Source organism: Silurus aristotelis (genome assembly GCF_946808225.1).
Source record: "Silurus aristotelis genome assembly, chromosome: 13".
NCBI classification, from domain to species: Eukaryota; Metazoa; Chordata; class Actinopteri; order Siluriformes; family Siluridae; genus Silurus; species Silurus aristotelis.
Genome location: NC_139586.1, coordinates 17,478,697 through 17,504,549, shown reverse-complemented (window position 1 = coordinate 17,504,549; position 25,853 = coordinate 17,478,697). Strand labels below are relative to the sequence as shown.

The 25,853-nt window shown below is 37.0% G+C and overlaps 1 protein-coding gene across 1 annotated transcript; it reads right to left on the bottom strand.

Moving 5' to 3' along the window:
* Positions 1–1,087: 1,087 nt before the first annotated feature.
* parvab (parvin, alpha b) lies at positions 1,088–18,513 on the bottom strand. The gene is made up of 13 exons (XM_083557966.1): positions 18,229–18,513; positions 11,330–11,419; positions 11,042–11,112; positions 10,369–10,471; positions 10,119–10,259; positions 9,827–9,942; positions 9,639–9,697; positions 8,892–8,911; positions 8,265–8,326; positions 8,119–8,187; positions 7,925–8,026; positions 6,905–6,977; positions 1,088–3,696 (listed from the first exon to the last, which is right to left on the bottom strand). Exons 1-13 carry the CDS (start codon positions 18,362–18,364, stop codon positions 3,620–3,622), a joined length of 1,119 nt encoding a protein of 372 aa, XP_083414092.1. The 5' UTR covers positions 18,365–18,513; the 3' UTR covers positions 1,088–3,619.
* Between the last annotated feature and the right edge of the window lie 7,340 nt (positions 18,514–25,853).

Sequence of the window (25,853 nt, the reverse complement as noted above, 5' to 3'; positions counted from 1 at the left end):
TGTTACAGTACGCTTGATGTTCCAAAGTTGGTTTTTCCCAAAGGTGTTCGGTGGGATAGAGGTCAGGGCTCTGCAGGACACTCAAGTTTTTCCACTTCAACCACAGCAAGTTATATCTAAATAGAGCTTGCTTTGCACAAACCCATTCTATAAAAGTGTGTTTTCAACTTTGCATCAACACAAAGTAAAACATTTGGGTGTGATGGGTGATGTGATGGAGCACATACTTTTGGCATATTATGAATCAACAAATATATATTTGTTCTATGTTGAAAAAACGTTGTTACCACTGGCTTATTATTAATATGGATGTCTTAATGAGTGTGTTACTATAGAAACAATACCGTCTTAGAACTAGTTCTACCTGCAAACATCTAAAACCATCTCGAGACGTACCAACGCCATTTATATTCCACCTCGTGGAGTTTGGACATTGGACCTCTTTGAGTGTTTAAAGGCTCTGGCATGGAGAAGCTGGTATTGGATCTAAGATGATCTCAAATGTTGAGCTATTTTATGAGTTGCTCAGTAGCTCCTGGTTACATGATTTTAAATGACTGTATAAGGGTGTAGAAAGAACATTACTTATAATCGTACATTCCAGTGCTAATGTTAGTTCTCACTCTCCAGTGTTCTGTACTGTTTAAAGATTTAAAATCACACTCTTGATGTCACCCAAATGAGGATGGGTTCCCTTTTGAGTCTGGTTCCTCTCAAGGTTTCTTCCTCGTAACATCTAAGGGAGTTTTTCCTCGCCAGAGTCACCACAGCTTGCTCATCAGGCATAAATGCACATTGGTCACCTTAACTGTTAAATTCTGTAAAACTGCTTTGAGACAATGTCTGTTGTGAAAAGCGCTATAGAGATAAACTTGACTTAAATGAGAACTGGAACTACTGCGAGCTGTTATAAAGAATTAACCAGCACCTTCTGGCCAATCAGATTTGAATATTCAAAAGTTCTGTGGTTTCTTCAAATAATAATATTATATAAAAAGAAAACATTATTATTCCATTAGAAGTTTTAGTGTATGTTCATCATAAAAATGAAGAAAATCCAGAAACAATATTTTCAGTACGTCAGTGCTTTTGATTTTAATCAAATCAGTTTTTATTTTGAATAAAAAATATGCACATCATATCATGTGTTAATCAATGATGATCAAAGATCTTATATCAAGCTAAAATTTCAAAATAACCCATTAAAAGGAGCAGTTTTTTGTTGTTCTTTTGTAGTGCTTTCTGCTGCTTGTGAGTCAAACTGTAATTGCAGTCAAACAACTTAAATGCCTTCATATATCTGATCATTTGGGCTAAAAATTTTTTTTAAGAAAAGGGGAAGCTAAGCAAATCGACAGGATTATACTTTGGTATATCCATTGCAATATAATAGTGTGAATCAATTCAGTTTAAAAAAAAAAAACTGCACCTTTAAATAATACTCTGACCAGATATATCCCCCAATATACAGTTCATAGCTCCCATAACAGAGATTTAACATGGTAACAATGACAATGTAGGCATTTTCATACTCATGCTCATTTTCTTTCCTGACACTTTTTCTTTCATGGTCTTACAATTTCATATAAGATATCAGAACTTTGTAATCCATGCAGGTGTAAACGCACTCCCGAGGCATGTTAAGGGGACGCAATGGAGGAATCAATTACTTGTAATGACCCGAATCTTAAGCACAAATCGATATCAGCCTGGATAAGACACTCTGTTTCAGCCATTGTGTTTGGAAGTAAACAGGGGTTGAGGTTCACTAGAGCTCACGGCTGCGCTTGGTATCATGAAGGGGACCAGAGGAAAGGTAATTGCAGTAGGGAAGCTAATGGCTATTCAGGACACCCTAGCGCTGGACAATTACACAGGTGGTCTTCGCTGTTATTTAGGCTCTCAGAGACAGCTCAGTGATGAAGACGCCCTCGTCTCTTAATCTCCCCCGGCTCCAGTCATATAATGGGTCAGAAAATGTAGCAGAACAAAGGTTTTTATCGAAAAGGTCATTGTCGGAGATGGCGCTAACAGTGAAATTCACATTTAACACAGCTGGGTCTTAATGGGGCCCAAAGAATATGACAGGCGGTGTGTACTTTTTTTTTTCCAAAAATGCTTCTTTTGACAGTGTATTTTGGGATAAAAAGTGTGCAATTTGGGAGCATAAAAAAAAAAAAAGCTCATAGGCTGCCACTGGAGCCCGCAATTCATCTGGGCCAGTATTTTAGTACCACAAAACCTGTGTGAAAGTGTGATTCAGGCACAGGTCTCTCTCCTAAACTTTGTTTAATTAAGTTATTTACCTTATAAGGGGCCCGAAGAAGTGAATCACATAAAAAGAAGCACACCCTAAAAGAACCACATTTTCTATTATCCTGTGACCTCCATTATAACCTTGTTAGTGCTGCACCATTACACACAAGAGAAAACGTGACCTCTGCTTTGCAGAAGAGATTCCTTTGCACTGTTTCAGTAATTAAACCCAAATTACATCATGCAACTTCAACGCAGCAGGAAGACTGTGGTTCAGAGAAATTAAAATGAATCACTGCTTCTGCCTTTAAGCAAGCCTTTTGTTTGAGGGGTTAAATAAAACGCAGCCTTTGGTCTAAAAGTTATTAACTGTGACTGAGCGATCGAGATCAATTTATTCCTCTTCCATTCGTTGAAGAAAGTACACACAGGACAGTAACACAAAATGGTCAGTAGTGAATGAGAGCACAAGGACAGGAATTTGCTTTCCCTCTCAGCCAGTCAGGCCCGACACACCGGCATTCAAACCTCAACAGTGAAACAAACGATCGTTCCGACCTTCACATTAAACTGCACGAAGGAATCCTTTTTTTTTCCAGAATAGCCACATTGCATTCTTACAAACTTGTAGCAATCGTCTGCTTATGGTTTGAATTTTATGATTGCCTTTGGGGTGGAGAAGGCAATTTCATGTCTGTTTGCTTCAGATCTATAGAAGTTTCATACAAGCAGGAAAAAAAAAACATTGAAGCCTATTCAACAGCACAATGAAATGCCTGAACTAGATAATTTGGTCTGTTCACGTAATAGAGAGCAAGACAGATTCCTCTATCCCAAAAAATAAAAAGTAAAAGACCTTGCTGTTATTTATTGCCTCAGTTTCCATCAATAATCAGTGATAAAAACCGGCCAAAATGGAAGCAGTCTGACCGTCAGATGTCCAGGGTCTAGTCCACGTGAGGACACATGACAAACACCAACATGTAGAATAGATCCAAAAATATATTGTTCAAAAACAAGCTCTGACATGGGACTGAGTGTATGGGATGTTGATCCTGCCTAGAAGATATGATTTGCAAAAACTCACTTCAGATGAAAAAAAAAAAAAAAAATTATGGAATATAAAAATTATTTAAACACACTTGGCATTAACCCACGATTAGCTTCATCACGCAACCTTTATTACTGTGTAAACTATAATGATAATAATAAGATTTCATAGCATGTTGGACAAATGCAGAGCAGCAGTGAAAAAATACTGAATATAGAAATAATACTGAATGCTGTAAAATATTAATCCACAAAAACTCATCTAATACTGATAAGGATGTCGTTTCCAAAGTGACTGCCACAGTCAAGAAATTCATTCCACATTCCTGTACTTGGTAAAAAGGTTGTAGAGGACACGTAGTGTGGACTTCAAATCACAGTTGACAATGTCTGTGAAGACAGAAAAACAAGATATAGATTAAGGTGAAGGTTATGATTTAATGGAATGCTGCAAGTTCAATTCATGAGTCGAGAACCATTTTTGACTCATAACTCTTCTTTACACATAAGCCACAGCAATGTCTTTTGAATAAAGGCATTTGCCATCCGTCTACAAGTATAACTCTTAGGCTCCGATTTACTAAGATCAGTAATAAGGAAGCTGATTTGCATTTGCAATCTGATATAGAGCAAATCTAGGGGATGATGTGCTGGGAATTTACAAAACGGGTTAATAATACTAAAATGAGCTTTTTGATAAAATGTCCTTGAGATCTGTGGTGAATTCGGATCTCAAAATGTTTTAATGTCTGTTTAAAATACTGCCTAGAATACAACAGAAATGTATATGAAACCCCAGAAGATGCCATTCTGTTAATGAAGTAGAGTATTAAGTATATATGTAACGTAAATGTTAGTGCCATATGTAACTGTTGATCTGTAAACTCTGGGATGGGAAATAATGCTTGAATAATCAACTAAGCATGCATGCAAAGAGAACAACAAAAAAAAAAAACCCCACACAAAATGCACTTGAACAAATACACATTAGATGACAAATTTGGGAAGTACATACGTAATGGGTGAGTATGATAAGGCCCTTTAAATAGATATGATTTTTGTAAAGGGGATGGTTACCGTATAGACTACATGTCCACCATGCTTTAGAGTGTCTTGGAATTCTAAGTTTGCAACCTAGTAAACTAGTTTTGATTCATTCATTGATAGGCACTTTAAAGCACGTTTGTATGTTGATCTATATAAGGGCATCTCTTAAGTGCCATAAATGTAATGTAAATGTGTCTAAGGATCTAAATGACATCACCATCTGTGAACAGGCCACAGCAAGGGAAGTTCAAATAGACTTAACAACACAAAAGTGGAAAGTACAATGGGAAACTTCTAGACGATATTGGCAAATGGTAACATTTTATCTCTGTTCTAATATTAGTAATAAGCCTACAGAATCCTTGGAGTGGTAATATGTGATCTCTGCCACATACACTTTTAGGGTAGAAGGATCCTGGAAAGTGGAAAATGTACAGGGTCTTGCTGATATAATGAACACCATTTGCAGAACGATTTCCACTTAAAGACATACAAGTCAATGTGTTAGGGGCTCTTGCATTCAGAAGTGTTTCGTGAATTGCTACATTTTACTACTTAGTCCTCAGAGAATCAGTCACAAAAGCCAAACGCACAAATACTCATCATCCATCTGGGACAACAGATCTGCTTGTGGAAGAAGCTGCCAAGATATTTGTGAAACTAGTGAAAGCACAAGTGGAAATCTAGGTCCTAACAACCATCTCGTGTCCAGAAATTAGTTGCTGCATCTCCCATAGATTAAGCAGGTCTTTCACTGTACTGTGGGTGTGGTTCTTGGCACAGACGAACTTTGGAAAAGTACACTTTGTAGTTGTGGGTTGAGATGCACAACTAAACCCTATTAAAGCCATAATGATGTTTTTCATTTGAGCCTGCTGTATGTGCTTAAAAGCTGAAAGGAAAGAACCAGAATGTTTTTCCAGATGCTGCACTGGAGACTGGAGCAGTTGAAACTTCCATGACTTCCATGATCAGCATAAAGGAACCTCCTAAATACATCTATTCCAGAAGTATGACTGGCCACTGAGTGACAGGGTTGTGCTAAAGAATGCAAACCTCAATCATGAGTTACATAGCCTCAGCTGCTAGATCATCGGTTTCAGATGAACCATGTCTGCTGCCCTGATAGTCATTTGTCTAGAGAACAGTTCAGACTGCTTTCTGGGCTTCTGTGCTTATCAGTTGTCACTGGGCCTGGGCGTTTACAACCAACAGCCTGTTTATACTGAGGCGTTTGAGCCAGATTCAGCTCTGAGCCAAGTTTCAAAACTGCCAGCCAAGCATGTTGTGTCTGCAGTGACACCATTATGTTGTCAACACAGGAGTTGTCTGAATGTCTGAATGGATGTCTGAATCAGACATAGCTTCCTTAAGTTGGTCAATACAAAGGCTGTGGGTAAATAACTCATGCCCAGCATGGTTTTTCAAGAGATTAAGACATTGTTTATTGAAACATCCTGTAGCATGGTTAGCAGCGTTAGCCTTATCAGAACAGTGTGGACTCTGGGGGGGGTTTCCAACCTACTTTTGGTATGAAGGGTATACCCACGTCCAAACAAAAAGCTGTGAATGAGCAAGAACTAACAGTCAGTGAGACATGTGAAACAATCAAAAAGAGTAAACACAGGATGGAGAAGCCAGTAGAATTAAGTGAGTGTTGTGCAGCTCACACTGCAGTGAATGTCTCTACTCACATGAGACCACTCAAGATAAACATGGCATGACAAAGCACTTATGTGGCCACCTTGCATCCCATTGCTTATGTAGCTCGCTATTTCTAAACAATATGAAAGCAACTAAAACAAACAGGCACATATGAGCTCAAAGAAAATAGACAAAAATTATGTATACAAAACCGAGGTGATGTTCGTGATGCAAGGGACGAAAACCAACCCATAGCCAGGAATCACTACAGTGCATTATTAAATCACTACTGTGAAGCATTATTAAATAATGCCAATAATATAAAAATTAAGAACCGTTTCTTCCCAGGTTGTAAAATAGAGTGGTGTATAACTATAGTCCCAGGCAGAATAAGTCTGCTCATGTTGTCCAGATTGTCTTTAGAATAGAAGATAAAATGGAATACTTGAACAAGGGTGCTAAACAGATTAAAAATAAACAAAACCCTTTTCTCTGGAATGTGCTGTTGAAGCTACGCATTTGTGATAAATATTTTTCTAACCAACTTTCCTGCAGCAACAATAACAAGAACAATCATCGGATACTGAGTCATACTTTCAAGATCAATTTTAAAATACTCAGTTTGAGTATTTAAATGGTGGACACAGGTAAACACGGATTTAATGCCTGTCCTTCAGCCATAATGTTTTATACACATGACTCTATAGTAAATCAGATCTTTGGAATATCCTGGATCAATGAATGGTTTCTTACAAATGCTTATTGGTGAAACTGCAGCCCATAAAGTGATTCGCTTCCCAGTCATTAGAGTGGAGGCTTTTATAATCAGCCCTAGTATTTGTATATGTATTTTGCTTGACGACTTTAAAAATTATCTAAATAGTGGTAAGAAAATACAGAAACCAACCCTCAGGCCTTGGTTTCGGCTTCTCCAAACCGCCATCTTGCATCAGCTCGAAGGAAAATGAAACGTTGTGCACCTACAATAAAGAATTACACATTTAACAACATTCCCCCTTTATACCAAGTTATAAGCACAAATGATTTGAGGCATTAACCATATTGTGAGTACATCTAGTCATTGGCTTCTTCCAGATAATGGGTGGCCTTGGGTTCATACATACACTATTGAATATATTGTATAAGTGGTAGACTGCACATTGTCATAGAAAGTCTCTGAGTCTACATTTAATCAGTCCAGTTCAAAGTGCCATGGCATACATTTAAACACCAAAAGCAATAACACTGAAAAGAATCACCAAACATAACATGGGTCAATGGTTTAAAAGTTAAAATTCACTATTAAATAAGCAACAAAATTTTTTTTTTCTTTATATGAATTGGGGTTAATTTTATTTGAGAATATAAAATGATTTTTTATATGTATAATATATCAGTTACATTTCTTAAAAAAATTTTTCTCTTTGCATTTGTTTCCTTGCTGTTTACAAAATCGTTTTTGTATTTAACCCTTATACATGATTGTAAAAAGTACTGCTCATACACACTACGCATCACAGAGCAGTTAAGCACACAGAAAAAACACGCTGTTTCTGCATCAGCTACATGAGTGCACACATTTGGTTACAGCATTCTGACTGACAGGAAAGATCGCCACCCCTCCCATTCATTAGGCAGCTCCAATTCTGCTCTCTCCGATTCCTCAATATCTAGCTGTGGCGTAGTGAGGATTCGCAATCTCCTGGTAATACAATGGACAATGTTTTTCTATCATCCTACATCACTTCTTACTAGTGAAGGTTCACATTGCCTCCTGGAATATACAGCCATGTAATGAATGCAGTATGTAGTAATGCAGTTGATTGAAATGGGTGCATTAGATTGAAATAAGCATACAAATGCTTGCACTTCAGGCACAGCGCATGATCAGAGAAATCAATGTAATAAACAGAATGAATAGCAGTACCTTATGGTCAAAATTGTCTGGAGTAAGGAAGAAGTTGTAGAGAGGGACAAAATATCCTTCCAGGAGCCCCATCAGCAACACCAAGTACACACCATCAGCAAACTAACAATCATACAGAAAATGATTAATATATCTTGACCTATAAAATGATATATTCTCTGACATTGGGTGCCAGGCCTTTGGCCAGATGTTACCTGTGTGTCCAGCTCAGACACCTCCAGGTTCAACTTGTTTAAGTGCTTGTTCACAAATGTTAACAGAGTCTGCAGGAGAAGCCAAATGGTTAAAATAGATCTTCAGATATGTGGTTAATGAACATAAATTAATTAAATGCACTTACCTTTTTAACCACATTCAGCTTGTCTGGTGCATGATCGAACAAGGTGTCGAAGGCGTCACGCTCTGTGTGTGGGGTTGCAATAACGGACTGAGTGTTTTATACTTCTACAGTGTTAATTTACTATTTACATTTACTATAAGATTTATGGGCTGTACTAAGAGTTTGGTTGTAATGAGGAATTAATACATAATTACATTCAGAAATGTATATTTTAGATTGAGAGTTTACTAAAAAAAAAAAAAAAAAAAAACTTTTCATGCCTTAGCAGTCCAATATTAAGTACAGAAATACATCAAATATTGCTGACAACTCAAAATACAGATTTAGAAAAATAGGAGGAAATCCAATCTGCTTTTTATACATTGTTCCATTACCTCAATAAAGTATCACCTGGCTGCATTCACCAAAATATGAATATACAATATTTAAAGTATATAAAGCCATACTGTTCATTTTAACCAAATGAATCTTGAAGGATGTGAATTACACAGATTACAAAGATTTATGCAGGTGCATAACCGAGTCTGAAAACTTTCCCCATGTTAAATATTTAGGTAACTTTAGGTCTTAAGTAGTAGACTCTGAATACAGCCCAATAATCTTTTTTTTTCCATGTGTAATACAGACCATGCCTTCCAGAAAGTGCCCTGAAAGAAAACAAAAGAAACTTTCAGTTTGAGATGAAATATTCAAACAAAGACAGATTACGATGAGAACATCCAGTAAAATGTAAAGGAGCCCTGAAAAGACAAAATAACCTAAATAAAACAGAGCTAGGTTTTAGGATTTTGGCCTGGTGGACATCTGCCTACCAGCACCTTGTCTTCACGCTCAAATCTGCCCGGGCAGAGGCATGCCACGGCAGCTGCTGCCCACATGCCAGGCATCAGCCAAAAGCCCTGAGCCCGCCCCTATCTGGGCAGTTGATTTGTGCCTGCTGGAGCGCTATTAATCAGAGCTCGGCAGCAGCGGAGAACTGGCAGGAGCAGAGCGCTGGTGCTCAAGCCCATCTCGCCACAAAGCTGCTCATCAGCCAGAAGATCCAGCACCACGCCACTCCCCTACTCCTTCCCCAGGGTCTGGCATGTCACTGCGTGTTTCTCACTTTTCAACTCGGTAGACTCTTTCAGCTTCCAACAATAGGACAGGGTGATTTAGAACCACTTCCAAAAATTAGCAATAAATATTAATTTGAGCAATATATCGATATGTTCAGCCGTTTGTCACCATTTTTCTTAATCTTCCACTACCCATCCTTTTTCCCCTTGGAGAATCTAATTTGTCCTTTTGAAAGATATCAGTAGATCCAGTTTCACTTGCACAGCTGTGGCCGGTTACTGAAAGGAAAAACTATATAGAACAGTAATGACATACTCGGTGTTGCCAGTAATTTCCTCTAGGACCTGCTGAGACTGAAGGATGCCCTCACGTTTCTAGGAAAAGACAAAACGTGAGTAAATAACGTGGACATGAAAAAGAAAATAAATTCTAGTTAGCAGTCTTAACACACCAAAATACTGCAAAATGTTAAGGACGTCAGATAAGAGATGCCAAACCAGTACCTGAACCACAACTACTTGTATGGACACGTGGTCTGGGAGTCGGATTGGAGCGCGAAAGTGCTGAGACAGAGCCACCAACAAGTGAAGTATGGCGACTATGCTCTTGGCATGTATTGCTGAGAAACACAGTAAAAATTGAGGGAATATTCATGTTATAATATAAAGGCTTAAAACAACAAAATTATTTAAAGAAAAAACACTAAATACACTATGTTGGTCCTAAGATTGAAAGTAGACTAAAACCGAAGTAGACATGCTGCCACTGATTAATCCAAAACATGAATCTATTTACAGTCAATGTTCCATTTGATGTTCCTGGAGGACACTTTGAGTGTGTCATTGATCTTTTCCAGGACGGTCTGAAGCTTCTGCTTCTGGGCAATCTCAGACTGTGTAACTTCAGCGACATTAAGCTTCTCTCCTTCCAGCTTCTCTAAAGAAACAATTACAAAAATAACAGGCTTTCTTTCACATCTCAAAGAGAGGTGAAAATAAGAAAGTTTTTTTTTGGAGTGCTGCAACAAAGTAAGATTCGTTTTTACCAAAGAGTTTCTGAAGAACTTGTCCATCATAAAGGTCCTCGGCTAGATCTTTGACAATGATTCGCTCTCCTACTAAAACATCGTTGATCCAGTCGATGAGCACCTGCATCAATGGTTCTGTGTATTAGCTGCATAGCCATTCAATCCATGTGGTTCATGCTCAATAACACACAGTTCATTTTGACATGGTTTTATTTATCCCTGTTACACAATAGCAAATTGCAAACAATAACACATTTATATATTAATGAACAACATTCATGTTGAAAAATATTTGTAAATCAAGCTTTTAACAGTTATAATACATTTTTCTTTGCTTACAAATAAGAGTAAAGCCATGTCCAAAAACCTTCCTGTTTTGGGAAACCTAAGGTCAAAGCTGCTCTTATGACTGTCAGATTGTGCTGGCACCTAAAACTACTTCCAAAAATAAACGTCACAGGCTCTCGAGTGGCAGGTCAAAAGAGTTACAATTACAATGGATGATGCTGCAGCCATCGGCCACCCAAATGAGAATCTCAGAATCGCTCACCCAGTGATTAATTAACACCAAAAATTATTCGAAAAATGTAGAAATTTGTGAATAAGATCTGAAGTAATTAATCAATCCGGGACATTTACATTCAGGTTGTCTGCAATGATAAGTTCATTTACTACAACACAGTAAACACACCTTCGTGAGCTCCTGAAGTTTAGGGTCATGTCTGGAGTTGGGATCCACCATTGTGCGGACTTCATTTTCTTCTTTAAAAACAAAACAGGCAAACAGTACTTTTTAGGCAGTTTGCAGTCACTTGTGATCATTTAATCTGGCAACCCTTCTGTATTTTAGTATTTAATTAAGCAGGTTTTAGACCTAAACTGCTTCTGTAGTAGTCAAAATGTTTTTAAAATGTACTGGTATTGCAAGAGAAAAAAGGGAGAAACTGAAAATTTTCCCTCTGACATTGTGAAATGTTACCCAGCATGGTGTCCTCGGGATCCAGCTCAAACGGAGTGGGACTCAGGGGCAGGTTGATTGCATTCATGCCCTCTTCTTGGAGCTCTGAAACTGTAAAGAGCATCAATAAATGATAAGAAGTTGCCCTTTGGGATCGGCTACACTCCTAATATTATTACAACACACAACATTACATTAAACCACAAGTATCTTTGGGTTTTCATTGACCATTTTAGGATTTTCCTTTCATCAGCTTTCAACAGATGATTAGAATAAGGGCAGCTAATAGAGAGCAGCAGACACACAATCTCACAGCAGTATGCAGTGTAACAGGCTGTGCCTCTCATCATTAGTGGTCAGTGATGTGCTATTGGTTTTAGCAGAGGGAGGCTGCTCAGAGTGCCACATCTAATGCTATGCATTCAGGCCTGAACACGTCTGGGTTAACAAAAGAGCTACGATTCAGCCTTGCGATCGATGCACATCTTTCCATAATCGGTATCACAGGCAACCAAACACAAAGCCACAGTACTTTAAGGCTTTTTTATCATTCAAATTGATGTGTCAAACCCTGTGAATGCTGCATAAGATCTAACTGTAAACAGTGCAATTTGATCCGAAAATGAATATGGACATTATGGGAATAAAAAAATGTATAGTTTGTGAGCAGAAACCTGAAATGAATAAAAACCTGAATTGATCTGGACTGTTTTAATGTTTAAGAACAGCAATAGACAAGATATTTATCACATGTTTATTTTGATATCATGTTTATCTAACCAATTATCATTTCTTGTTCTGACTGGTTAAGAGATTCTGGGTGTTGGTAGGGTGGCACAAAATACGACATTTTAAAATCATGAACTTGATTTGTTTTTTCAATAGTTAAGTCAAGTCAAGTTTATTTCTATAGCGCTTTTCACAACGGACATTGTCTCGAAGCAGCTTTACAGAATTTAACAAATTAAAGTGAATACACAGCACTGTATAAAACAGAACACTATTATTCTTCTTTATTCACTGTGACCACAAAAAGACCATTGCACCACGTGATGTAAAGCATGCACCTGACGCGTGGGTGTAGAGAAGAAAAAAAGGGGAGAAAACAACGTCTGAGAATTTTAAAAACACGCTCTGTGAGGATGAAAAACAAATGTAAAACTCTTAATTAAATAAAACATGTCCAATTTCGAACATCTCAATTTGCATTTAAGTCATATGGCAGATGCACTTATCGACCTACAGAAGTGCTTTGAATTCAAATTAATACATATCCTGTAAATACATCCTGATACCCATCAGTCAAAATACTCTGTTGAGGAAGTTATAGATAGAGAAGGAAAGAAAAGTTTTTTGAGCTAACTTAATTACCACTAGAAGACGTAGGTTATTATATTTATTCTGATATGTACAAGAAGTTCATTTCAGCACCTAGGTGTCAAAAGATGACTAAATGTATTAAATGAATAAAACCCTCAGCTTCTTAGCTTTGTTTACTTCAGCATTCCACAATCACTAACAAAGCAAGGCCATGTATCACATTTTAATAGGAAACAGAACGAGCAGAAAAAGAAACCCAGTGCTTTCTGCTGCTCATTTTGGTTCTGTATAGAGGGTAATATACAAATGCAAATAAATACTTGATAAATACATGAGCAATGAAATGTAACCAGACATAAAAATAAACTAATGAAACAGAGTTTACATACCACAGCTTTCATCGCTTCATTCCTTTTAGTTCTAAGCATTTCAAAATGTAATGTTTTGTGGTTGATCTTGACCTGAATTTAGTGGTCGCTGGTTCGGACAGCCATTTTTAAATTTAGTGTAAAATAGCACAAATTACTGGGAAAGCATGACAATGCCTGTGCACAAAGCGAGCTCTATGAACATATGGTTTGCATTGGTTGGAGTGGAATATCTTGAGTGGCATGCAATACAGCTCTGACCTCAAGCCTATTAAACACCTTTAGGATGAAATGGAATGCTTACTGCACCCCAGGCCTCCTCACCTTACATCGGTACCTGACTTTACTAACATTCTTGTGGCTGAATGAGCACCAATCTCCACAAGCACACTCTAAAATCTAGTGGAACATCTTCCCAGAAGAGTGGAGATTATTACAACAGCAAATAGCTGAAGTACTGAACAGTGAACTGCATGAATATTAAAAATATATGTAAATCCTTTACTTCTGATTAATAAGTACATTCAAAAGTGACTACTTTTGTAATTAGTACAGGGTAGATGTACTTTGTCCACCACTGATCAGTATTTCGACCTCATCTACTTCCAACAAGGCTGAATTCACAACAAATATTCATATCAATTTTCAGGAAACACAGATAAAACATGATCATACAAACAATCACCCAATGAACCCCATTAAGAATCCCTTAATGGAGTCTGGGAAAATGTGTTACATTTACATTTCATTGTGACGATCGATTGACCTCAGTGTAAACCAGCACATCAACATATCACAGATCTGTAGCACCTGATCCCACACCTCTTTAATGACTCATGGCTCATGCTTGGCTTGTTTGTCCAATCACTGCAGCCATGGCTTTGTACATGCCTACAAGAAATTCCGCCAGGGATCAAGATCCCCCGACACATCAACATCCTGTTTTTATTTGCTTCTCCCATTACGTCAAATGTTTGAACCGTGCTCAGCTGCATGCTGACAAAAAGAAAAAAACAAAGGGCAAAACCTGCCTGTAACTGTGTTTATCATACTGTATGTGTGCATTATAGATTCATGCAATGTTTTTGTTTTTCCCTCGCTTGTAATTTAGCATTTTTATATATAGAAATGTCTAAAAATGCCAGAAAATTTTATATTTTCAACATTTTAGAGTAGGAGAGTGCGCAATCATATTACTACAAAAAAATTCAGAAAAAATATTGTGCACAGTGAACAGTTAAAAAGAGAAATAACAGTACAACTTTGATGCATTTCTGATTATCCTTTTATAAACTGTTGGTCAAATAGCCACAAGCCTAAAAAATGTTTTTTGAAAAAGTGTTGATATAAAGTGGTTTTATCTTTTTAGACTAAAATCTTCATCATTTGTTTCACTTTCATTTCTTCATTGTTTCACTTTTTTTTTTTTTATATATGACAGTGGTATCCCTAATTGTTACGAATTATTCTGACCTGTTTAATAGGAACACCTCTATACCTGATCTTTTATGCAGGTATCCAATCATCCAATTAAGTGACAGCAATGTGATGAATTCAAATCACACATATACAGTAACAAGCTTCAATTAAAGACGGTGCAACAGTTTCTTCCCTCAAGCCATCAGGCTTCTCAACACAGAACTGAATTGAAACTCACACACACACACACACAACTCTGTGACTGATCTGTACAACCCGGACTCAAACACACAATTGTAATCACTTCACACATCCATGTCTGCAGCACCACTCATATTACATCACCTCATTACTACATACGGTTTACATGCTGTTTTTGCACATCTTTTTTGACTACTGCTATTGCTCATTTGCACAACATTTTGTTTACATTTTTGTTTAATTGCAATGTTCACTCCTGTACTCAGCACTCTTTACACACCGCAGTGTGTAATATACAACAGGTTTACTGGCGGCGCTATTTTGTGTTTTGTGTATTTGTCCTACACTGTCCTGTGTTGTCTTGCATTGTCCTGTGTTGTCTTTGCACTGTTTGCACCAGGCTGCACATGATGCACTTTATGTGGCGAGGACACTTACTAATCTTTAGCTCTGTGTTTTCTGTGATGTAGCTTTATGTTGTTAAATGTAGCACCAGGGTTCTGGAGGAATGATGTTTTATTTCACTGTGTACTGCGTCAGTTATATATAGGTGAAATGACAATAAAAAGCTGCTTGGCTTGACTTGACTTCAAGTCCATATTAAACATCAGAATAAATACAATGTCTGATTTCTTTAACTTGGCATGGTTGTTGGTGACGGATCGGCTGGTCTGTGTGTTTCCGAAACTGCTGCTCTCCTGGGAATTTCACACAAAACCCAGTCTTAAGGGTTTAACACAAAATTATATGAAAACACAACACATCCTGTGAGTGACAGTTCTGTGGTTTGAAAAAAAATAATTATTATTTAGAGCTCAAAATAGCCAGATTGGTTTGAGCTGTCAATTAGGACATAATAATTTAAACAATAACTCTTTACAACTCTTGTGAACCGTAACCCTAGAAAAGCACCTCAGCAAGCACAACTCATAGAACCATCAGGTGGATGCACTACAACAGCAGAAGAAAAATTTGTGTCTTCAGAAGACAACAGCATTTGCACAGACACAAATAATCTGCTGTTAGGTAAAGATTAGGAAAACAATTCACATGCACATGCATTTGTTTCCAGTCATATGAGCAGGTGTTCTGATAAAAAGGTGAATGGTGATTGAAGATAACTGTTAATAATCTACTAAAGCTGAAGATGTTGAGGTTTTTGTTGGGAGTGATGAGGATGGACAGGATTAGAAATGAGTTAATTACAGGGACAGCGCATGTAGGACATTTTGGAGACAAGGTGAGGGAGGCGAGATTGAGATGGTTTGGACATGTGCAGAGGAGGGACATGGGGTATATCGGTAGGAGAATGCTGAGGATGGAGCCACCAGGAAGGAGGAAAAGAGGAAGACCAAGGAGGAGGTTTATGGATGTGGTGAGGGAAGTCATGCAGGTAGTTTGTTTGAAAGAGGCAGATGTAGAGGACAGAGGGGGTGTGTAGACGGATGATCCGAAAAAGAAGCAGAAGAATCTACTAAAGCTTTCTCCCTTTACCTTAACAAACAGCAAGGACCCCCTAAGCGCTTCAAAAGCTCAGACAGCATTTAAAGTGGGTAGGAAGGGGGCAGAGCTTCCAGGAAGTGCCAGTTAATATTAAAGAGACCAGCGGCAATCATTCCAGATTAATATGACGATTGACATAGAACCAGTTTAATTGAGAAGGCATGACTGCTTTAGTTTTAATAGTCTAAGTGTTTTAATACAGTGACAGTGCAAAATTGTGCAGAAACGAATTAATTGCCAAAGACAAATGCCCAAGAAAAAGCCTGATTCTTTTTCCCATCTCTTTCTAAAAAAGCTGTCTTGCTTCTTGCATGTCTCCCCCGGCATCACTTATTGTGTGATCCACTCTGCATGTCTCAGCACTCATAACTAAATCTATTTCTAACATACAGGAGCAAAGAGGCTCTCAATGGAATCAAATAAATGCAAGTAATTTGCGTTCACCTCTCTGACCCAGGTTTGAGTGGTTAGGGCTCAGGTGTGGGCCGAGTGCCGAAGAGATGGAACGGCTTACTTAGAAAAAGCACTTAATATTTATTTATTTAATAGAAGAAACATGCCGACAGCTAATTAGAAACACAGCCTTTCAGCCTATCATGTGGTCAGTGTGGTCACAATCAGGCTTTCAAGTTAAAACACAGCCTACAGAGTTATTTCATTCAGCAGTAATGCACGACGTAAGAGCGATGGTCGACAGTCAGCTTTTTCCCTTATAAGGGTTAAGCCAGGCTTTCTGGAAACACTTACAAGGGTGCGTCTTACACATAGTGCCTCAGAGTCAAGTTATGAGAAACCAGTGTTAGATCATGATTTGCTATAAGTATGACTATGACCAGTCATTACATTATCAGACCAGTATTATATTTACCAGATTTATTTTAATCATTGCTTACAAAAAAAAAAAAATCTAAATAGCTTGTACAAAATATACGAATGAAAATGATATGAAATACTTTATTTATAGTATAGTAACGTATAGTATCTTTTGCATGCAGAAAACTGCAATGTCTAAATAAAACAACGCTGAATTCTTACTGTTCAGAAAGTGGTGATTAGTTTTCTGACATCTGTGACAGTTCCTGCTGTAACTACAGTTTGAAATTAATGCATTTTTTTTTTATTTCAATTATATATTCCTAGCAAAAAAACACCTAATAATAAACGGCATTAAAGTGCTTTTATTTACACAAAAAATGTTTTGTTTAAGCAAATTTTTTGTTGAACAAATGAGTTTCCAATCTCAGAAAAGACTTCAAGAAGTCTTCAGAATATTTTTTTTCTCTTGTATTTGTAAACATCAAAAGATGAGTGTGATTTTTTGTTTGTTTGGTTTGTTTGTTCTTTTTGCTTTTTTACTTTAAGAGAGAAAAACGTAAGGCTGCTGTAACATAAGTGATAACAGGAACGAACATATTTCATAAACTGTCTCACAACAACAGAAAAAAAATAGAAGTTATTAAAAAGCATGAAACCGCATACATTAACTGCTGCAATATAATTAGAATAAACACTGGGTGGGATGTTATTGGAAACTATAACTATGAAGTGGCATCCTTTAACTGACAGTGGGAATGAACATATCTTGTAAAATGTTCTGCAAGATGATGTATTGGTTAAAAAAGTACCATTTTAAATTTGTTAGTAAATAAATTGTAATTGGAAAAAAACCCTGGTGCTATATAAGAGGAAATATACACTTTGGGGTGTGGTGTTACAAGAAATTATTCAACTTTGCTTTTTTTGTTAGTTTGTGGACATCTGTTTTCTAAAACAGCATGTCCCGTGATGTTTGTATTCCTGAGTTATTTTCAGTTATGAATAAAATCTGTCTAAAATAGTATGATCATGCAAAATTACACAATGTATACACCCTGAATGTGCAGAAAATGCTCAGTATTTATTGTTTGATTGGGGTGAAGATTATTAAACCCAGCAGATTTGGGTTTCAGGAGTAAACAGTTTACAGTGTGACCAAATTAGGATACAAATACACGGGTGTGGATGAAATATTCAAGTTTCGAGACTAAACAGACTAAATGAACCCAATTGAGGATTCTTCGTGCACGGAGAGGAAGCACGGCCTGTGGAAGTTAAATCTGCTGCTCACACCTTCTTTCGCCTTTTTTCTCCTGGCCAAAGTTCCTCCGAGTTTTCCGAGGAAGGAGTCGTCCTTTTTCCTGGAAGGCGGTGATCTGGGACTCGGAGATTTCGGAGAGGAAGGAGATTTCTGAGGAGACGAAGCCATTTTAATTGAATCACAAACTAAAATCCAAGCTGCAGATGGTTGAGTTCCTTTAGGAAGAAAAGGCGTCTGCTTGGGGAATATTTCTGCTGAAGATGTTGGGCTATAACGGTGTCGACTCCCTGCTCTTTCCGCTCCAAGTCCCTCCCTGCGTTTGTGTGTGTGTGTGTGTGTGTGTGTGTGTGTGTGAAAGCCTACTGCTGAATCCAGAAAGGGAAAATTCAAACATTGTAGGAATTCCTGAACGCCATTTCGTTGAATTTTGCACTGAAGAAAAGGCACTACAGCACCACATGTTCCTCTACATACTCCTCAGAGATCTGCACACACAGACATACACAGACATACTCCCTCATTTAATTTCATTCCTCCACACTTTTTTTTTTCCCACTGACCAAAGATGGACATCCGCTCATGTCCTATTGTCACCAGATCTACTATTTAATAAACTTCTTTAAAACAAAATATCACCAAATTTACTTTCATACCATTCAAATAGTCCTTTTAGAAGGTCTCTGTTTTTAAGGCTAATAAGATACATATAATAAGAAAAGCGTACTGTAGTATTAGTATTTTTGAACAACTGGACATTTTGTATGCTTATCTTTTTAATATTTTTTTCAATAAAACAATTTTGAAAATTTGAAAATTTGAAAATGTACTTCTTGCTAATCTTTACTAAGGACCAGGGGCCCCAACCACTGGGCTGCAGATTGGTACCGAGCCGTGGATCATTTGCCACTGTGCCACACAAACAAAATAAAAACATTTTAATGTTTACTTTAATTTCCATTCCCATTTGCAGCTGTTTTATTTGTAGAAATGACCACTCCTGTCTAGGTCAATTTCCTACACTTGTTTCAGTCAGTCGCAGTATTTTTTTCTAGGCATCGATGAATAAAGCTTGCACTGATTCAGCATTATGGTGAGTTGAGTTACATTTTCATTATATACAGTATGTAATATTCAAATGAGTAATTAAATCATATAAAATGTATACTAGTAATATGATATGCACCTTATTGTGTTTAGTTTTGCACTGCACCCATTGCACCCATCTTACCCCACATGTTCCATGGAAAAATTGTCTTGCGTGAAATTGGTCTGCGGTGCAAAAAAAAAAGGCTGGGAAACCCTACTTTAGACAGAATGAATGAATAATTAGGCAATATTGTTTGAAATGACTCAAATGTTCCAAATTCTATGTATATGAATATGTATATGCATAGCTGTGTTTAAAGCATAATAAGTGACATGTAATTATAAATCCTTTATTTTAATCCTTTAAGTGAAAAAGGGAAAATAAAAGTCATTAATTTCAAGCAATTTGTCAATAATATGATTCATTTGAGATTTAACCATTATGTTTCCTTATACAGAATTAACAGTTTGTAATAATTAATTTCTTCATTTGTTTATTCATTCATATATTCATTTCTTCATTCTCAGTTTCTGGCCACTGGCAAGTTTTGGGAATATGGGAGGAAACCAGAGAACCCAGAGGAAACTCATGTAGAAAAGTGGGGAACATGCACACAGACATTATCCTGTCCTAATTTTTATTCAAAATGAATTTAAAAAGCTTATTTAAAATGTCAAAGTGCAATAATAAACAACATATTTGTACATACCTTTTACATTGATATAGCCTGTGGCTGAATTCTTACACACAATATTGTTATTTCTGCTTATTTCGTATGACAATTTGATCCATCACAAGATGGTTTCATATTACTTTGGATATTATTAACCACCATCATAGCTTTTAAAATCCATCTGTTCCATCAGTTTCCTTTTCTTTTTTGCCATCTCTATATATAATCGATAAGTTGCACCACAAAAACTCAGAACCCTCAGAGCGCTCTTTCCCTCCCAGCCTCTGATTCGGTTATCTGCACACAGCCATGCAAACAAACAGCAGGATGGGCCAATCTCTGCCCCAGGCGCTCATTAAAACATCAGTTATGTTTAGAAAAATCTTCTGCTGTTCTTCTTGCAGACTGAGAGGTGCCTGAACACAGCACACCGGCCCTGACTGTTTGGTGACGACTTCTATTGTGACTGACCTGAGCTTCAAAGAGGAGCGAGCAGTCAAGATGACTCATTCTGTTCGAGACAAAAATCATGAAGAAAAAAAACATAACAAATGGGTTCAGCATGTAAGTGCATTGTGCTGTTATGCTTTCAAAAAGAAAAAAATTTTTGCTTATTCAGACAACAGGGTTGTTTCGACCTTGTGCATTTTTATTCCGTGGGTGAAAAAAAAAGAGGAAAAAATAATGCAGCATGATGCTCATACCTTCTTTTCCCATTTTCCTGTCACACTCATTACCTCCATTGTATAGTACAATGCAATTTCCACCTCATTTCATGTTTGAATGCTAATAGTACTGTAGCTGTGCATAGTGCATATTCTTTCCCTTTTATCTGATTTTCCCACCCGAGATAAGTCTGCTCAATTCAAAATATGGAATACTGCCAGGCTCAATTTGCACCGTAATTCCCTGTGCACAACAAAAAAGAGTATAACAGGTAAAGATGACACCCAGTGCAGAGTCTAGTTTATGTTAGAGCATTAGTGCTGCTTGCTGCATGGTTTTAATTCTTTCCATTGCACATTGAAATTATATTTCTCCAAATTATATTTTCTGAACAGTAAACACTCCAGAGCTTTGCCATATGTCACTAATATTTTTCACTCGTCCACTTTTATGAGCACGTTTTAGTTTTGGTATTTGTGCGAGTGTATCGTAATCCAGTTTCACACAAAGACACTGCCAAATTCAATGTGGCTTTAAACTGAGCACAATACAGTGCAGGGTTTAAAGCCTCACATCTGTAAAGCAGCCCCATTTCTAGTTATTATCCCAAGTTTTCCATTTCTTTTGGAATTTATGATTTCAAAAATGCATTGACCTAAGCTTGTCTTTAATCATAATTAAAATAAATAGTGTTTTACGTAAAGAACTGCAGATCACAGAGCAGAGAAAAAGCTTTTTGACTGATTATCAAAGACTGGCATGTAAAAGATTATACAAAACACTCGTTTTTCACGCATTACAATTAACTCCGATTAAAAGATAAAATGAAGAGTGACACATAGAACCAAAAAAAAACCCTACATAACTTTAATTGAACTGCAAAATGCAATTAAAATGGCACTATAAAAAAAAAAAAAGAAGGGAAAATTACTCTCACCATTCATTTTGCCTTCTTTTTTTTTACTCGGCAGTATAAAAAAATAATCAACATTCGATTTGCAAGCATAACAAACTCATTCAATCTCATCCTATGTGTGTGTGTGTGTGTGTGTGTGTGTGTGTGTGTGTGTGTGTGTGTGTGTGTGTGTGTGTGTGTGTGTGTGTGTGAGAGAGAGAGAGAGAGAGAGAGAGAGAGAGAGAGAGAGAGAGAGAGAGATTTTTTTATATAAAACTTCTTAACACACATATACATTTTTTATGACTTGTCACTAGTTCTTACTTCAGTGACTGTTACTATTAGTATTAATCAGTTACTCTTTGAACTGTGAACCTGAAAATCAGGAGAAAAGACAGAATTTCCTTCACATGTAAAATGAGAATTGTCTCATTCTGCACCTAATCCTCCCACCATTGCTATCTTTACACTTACTGTATACCCAAACTGTTACCATTTAAAGAATGTGGAATACGACAGCTCTTCAGTCTGCACATGGGTTTCAGGGTGTAACTGGTGTGTGTGAGAGTGTGTTTGTGCTGCTCCTTAACGGTCCTTTTAGCTGTGTTTGATCTGCTGTTTTGTCTCTGTGGCTCATTCTGAGCCTGGCGTGCCTCACAGCTGGAACAGCACAGCAGAGACGTGAGTGCTCTTCTTTTTGCCCTCCCACCTCCACTTCTCTCCGCACCCACCCTCTTCCCACTCAAGCTCGGGGCTTCCGGGCTCCGACTTGCATCTGCAGTGCCACTCTAAACCTCCCCGCCGAGGTCACCATGTCCTGGGTCGAACAGGAAAAATAACCTCACCACACACACACACACAAACACACACACACACACACACACACACTGCTTACTCTCAGATAGTCCTTTTTTTCTCTCTTACTGCCTCTGTGGATCTGTGCCATCTATTCCTGCTGTGCAAAATTGCTGCACCTGACAGCATCGGCCAGGCCTCAAGGTCATCCTCCAGCTCCCAGGTGAAGATACAGAACAGTGAACTCCTTCTGGTGTGTTCCTGGCAACAAGTAAATAAATACACATAAAAGCACAGTTGTTCTACATGGAACAGAGTGAACATTTTATCAGTATGAGCCCACAAGTGCAGAGCTTATAAGTGCCAAAAATTCAATCCACTTTTGTAGCATTACAATCTGGAATAAATGTGGATTTTATTAGGATTAAAATCTTTAAATCTTAAATCTTTACAAAATAATGCCTAACAATAAAATAATCACAAACATTGCACCTCCTGTAAAAGAAATCCATGATTTAAAATGGAAGGAATTGGGCACATTGCCAAAAAAAAAAAAAAATTGTCCACCAAAACTCAGTGAGCGAGTAAAGGAGGGGATTAGTCAAAGAAGCAACTAAGAGGTCATGTATATGAAATCCCATGTGAAGTTGTTAAAATTCATGTTGGAGACACAGACAATTTTTTTGGAAAAACTAAAAATTTGGTAAAAATCAATATGAGAACACCATTTTACATTGAAGCATAGTGGTGGTTGATTTTACTAATTAACCTTCACCTCTTGGCAGCTTCTCTGATTGATACTCTCCTTGCTTGAGTACTGATATTTGGCATATGGCATCTTTTTGGCACAGTCACAGTTTTGCTATTACCTTTGCATAAATTATTAATTTGTTTAATGACACAGGGCAGGGTGTTTAAAGTTAAATAAAAGGACAGTTTGTGGCAGAAACCTACTCAATTCTTTGTTTCTGACTTGTTTTGACGGCTTCTCAGGTTTGTTGAAATTTAGAGGCCTTGCAGTAGAACTTGACATAAAATTTTAAGGTGCCACAGTACAATATAAAGGACAGTTACACGGTAGATACAACAACTCTGGCCATGCTCAGATAGTGAGTGCAGACACACACAGAAGCACTGATCTAAGTACACTCTCCCAGCAACAAGTGACCCTCTGACCTTGGTTTTTCTATCTGTGTCCTTGTCTGTCTCCAGGCATGAAATGCTGCGCGCCTGACGCACCAGTAATCCAATGCAAAAGAGATCATCTGGCCAGCATGATTGAGCTAAATGCTTTGCAACCAGCTATCTGTTTCCATGAATGGCGTAAGCAGAGAGCGTGTGCCTTTTTAAACGATTTTCTAATGTTCCCCCCTCAAGCAATATAATTGAATTGTACATATAGCACCTGTTACTTAATACACAAAATAACCTGCAACGTAAAGAAGAAACGTTACAGGCTGCACAAATACAGAGCAACTTAAACAAATAAATAGATTAAAAGTGAGAATGAGACCAAAAACCCCAGGCCCTTATCAAGCATACAATCAGAGCTCTCACATCTCCATCTTACTGAAGGTCAGTGTTTATTTCAGCCGAGAAGAGATGATGCTGAACTGAGACATTCATAAGAAACAACAATAAAGCAATGTTCATAAGCATCTGCAACCTTTTCACTCGGGATGGAACGAGAAGATAACCTTCTGCTTCGGGATCCACATCTCCCACATGTTATCTTTTCCAAGAAAAAAAAAGGGGAGAGCAGGAAATGGCCGAAATCTGCCTCCATCTCATGATGCTGGCACACGTGTGGGAATGAACGTTAAAGAGTCAACAGTGTATAGATGAATAGAGGTACTGTTAGAAGAGAAAGTGCAGCTAGAATATGATTATTATTAAAATAAGCATAACCAATCAGGGGCATGTATCATTCATACTACAGTCACCAATCAACCTGTTTTTCTTTTTCTTTTTTGTGTAACTAATCAGCATGTTTTTTTTGTTTTTTGTTTTTGTTTTTTTACAGCAGACAGAAACCAGAGCAAACCCACATGGGCAGACAGAGAACTTGCAAAACCAGGCCTACATCTTGCTGTCATCTATAATATTAGTGTCCATTTTATCCACAGCCACCTGTATTTTAAAACACACACGCACAAATGTACAATCTACTGATATAGAAGTGTGACAAAGTTGAGAAAATTAAACTCTATGCAAATATGGAGTGAATTGATGTAGAACTTAGAACTGGAGTGAAAGCAGTGGAGGGCATGTGATGAGTCTCCTGATTTGTGGAGTGCTATCTGCGTCACAAGCTGAACTGTATGTACTGTCAGGAGGACACTTTTTAAGTTGCTAGCTTAGGGGTAAGGCTCAAGTCAGGTGGGGTTTTATTGTGATACATTCTTTTATTAAGATTATATACATTGGAACAAAATGTCATTTTTCTTTGTGTGCTTTGCAAATATTATCTGAAAGCATAGCTGAGATTACATTGGATATGAAGTTATATGATGTTGTTTTATGTATAATGAGTTATTTGAACTATAAAATTACATAGTTTAGATGATTTTAACGGATTATTTATTTTAATTGTATCTGGAGGCGGTTGGAAGGTATCCATTACACCAGCGCCCTCTAGGGGTAATAAACATGACCTCTCATTCCTCTCATCTAATAGACACTGTGCAGTGCAGGGACATCATAATCCTTTTACTGACATATGATCATATTTTAAATTATATTTGATTAAATTCAGTAAATTCAGTGCAGATTGACAATGTGAATGTTTATAACAGAAGTCAAATAAAATTATACCTGGAAATCCTAAACTGAATCTTTTAGATATAAACCTTAAAGTATAGAAGAAGATTAAAGAGTAAATAAGCTGCAAATTTACAAGACTTTCATTACAACAAACATTTTTAAAACTTTACCTACAACAGAAGTGCTGTATTTCTCAAGTGCTTTTTATCTTTAAATCATTAATAATTTCAATATTAATATTACTGATCTTTTAAGGTACAATTTGATGTGAGAGTGATTGGCATTTCTCGAAAACTTTTCTCTTAAAGTAAATATTTCTGTATTTTAATACAAATATTTTTAAATGCAATAACGGTCTTTTCAATAAAATATTAAAAAGGCAGTTTTGTAAAATCATAATTATTATTTTATTTTATTTGATGTCTGGCTTTGTTTGCTACTGATTTTAACTTCTCTATTAAGGAACTTTAAAACTTTTGAATAACAATTTTAATCTTTCGGAGCAGGTTTTACTCCGAAATGATCATAAATTCTCAAAAACTTTTTTTACTTTTACAATTTTACTTAATATTTTATTTGAAGGAAGTTAAAAGCAGCCATATGAAGACATTCTTTAAAATCTTAAAAATTCAAATTCTTAAAAATCTATAAATAATACGCTTTTTAAAACATTTAAAACTTTGTCTTTAAAAAGAGAATCATTATTAAATGTAGCACTCTTTATTTAAATATTTAGTACGGTTCTTTAATAATGCATGAAATAATTTTTGTCTTTTCA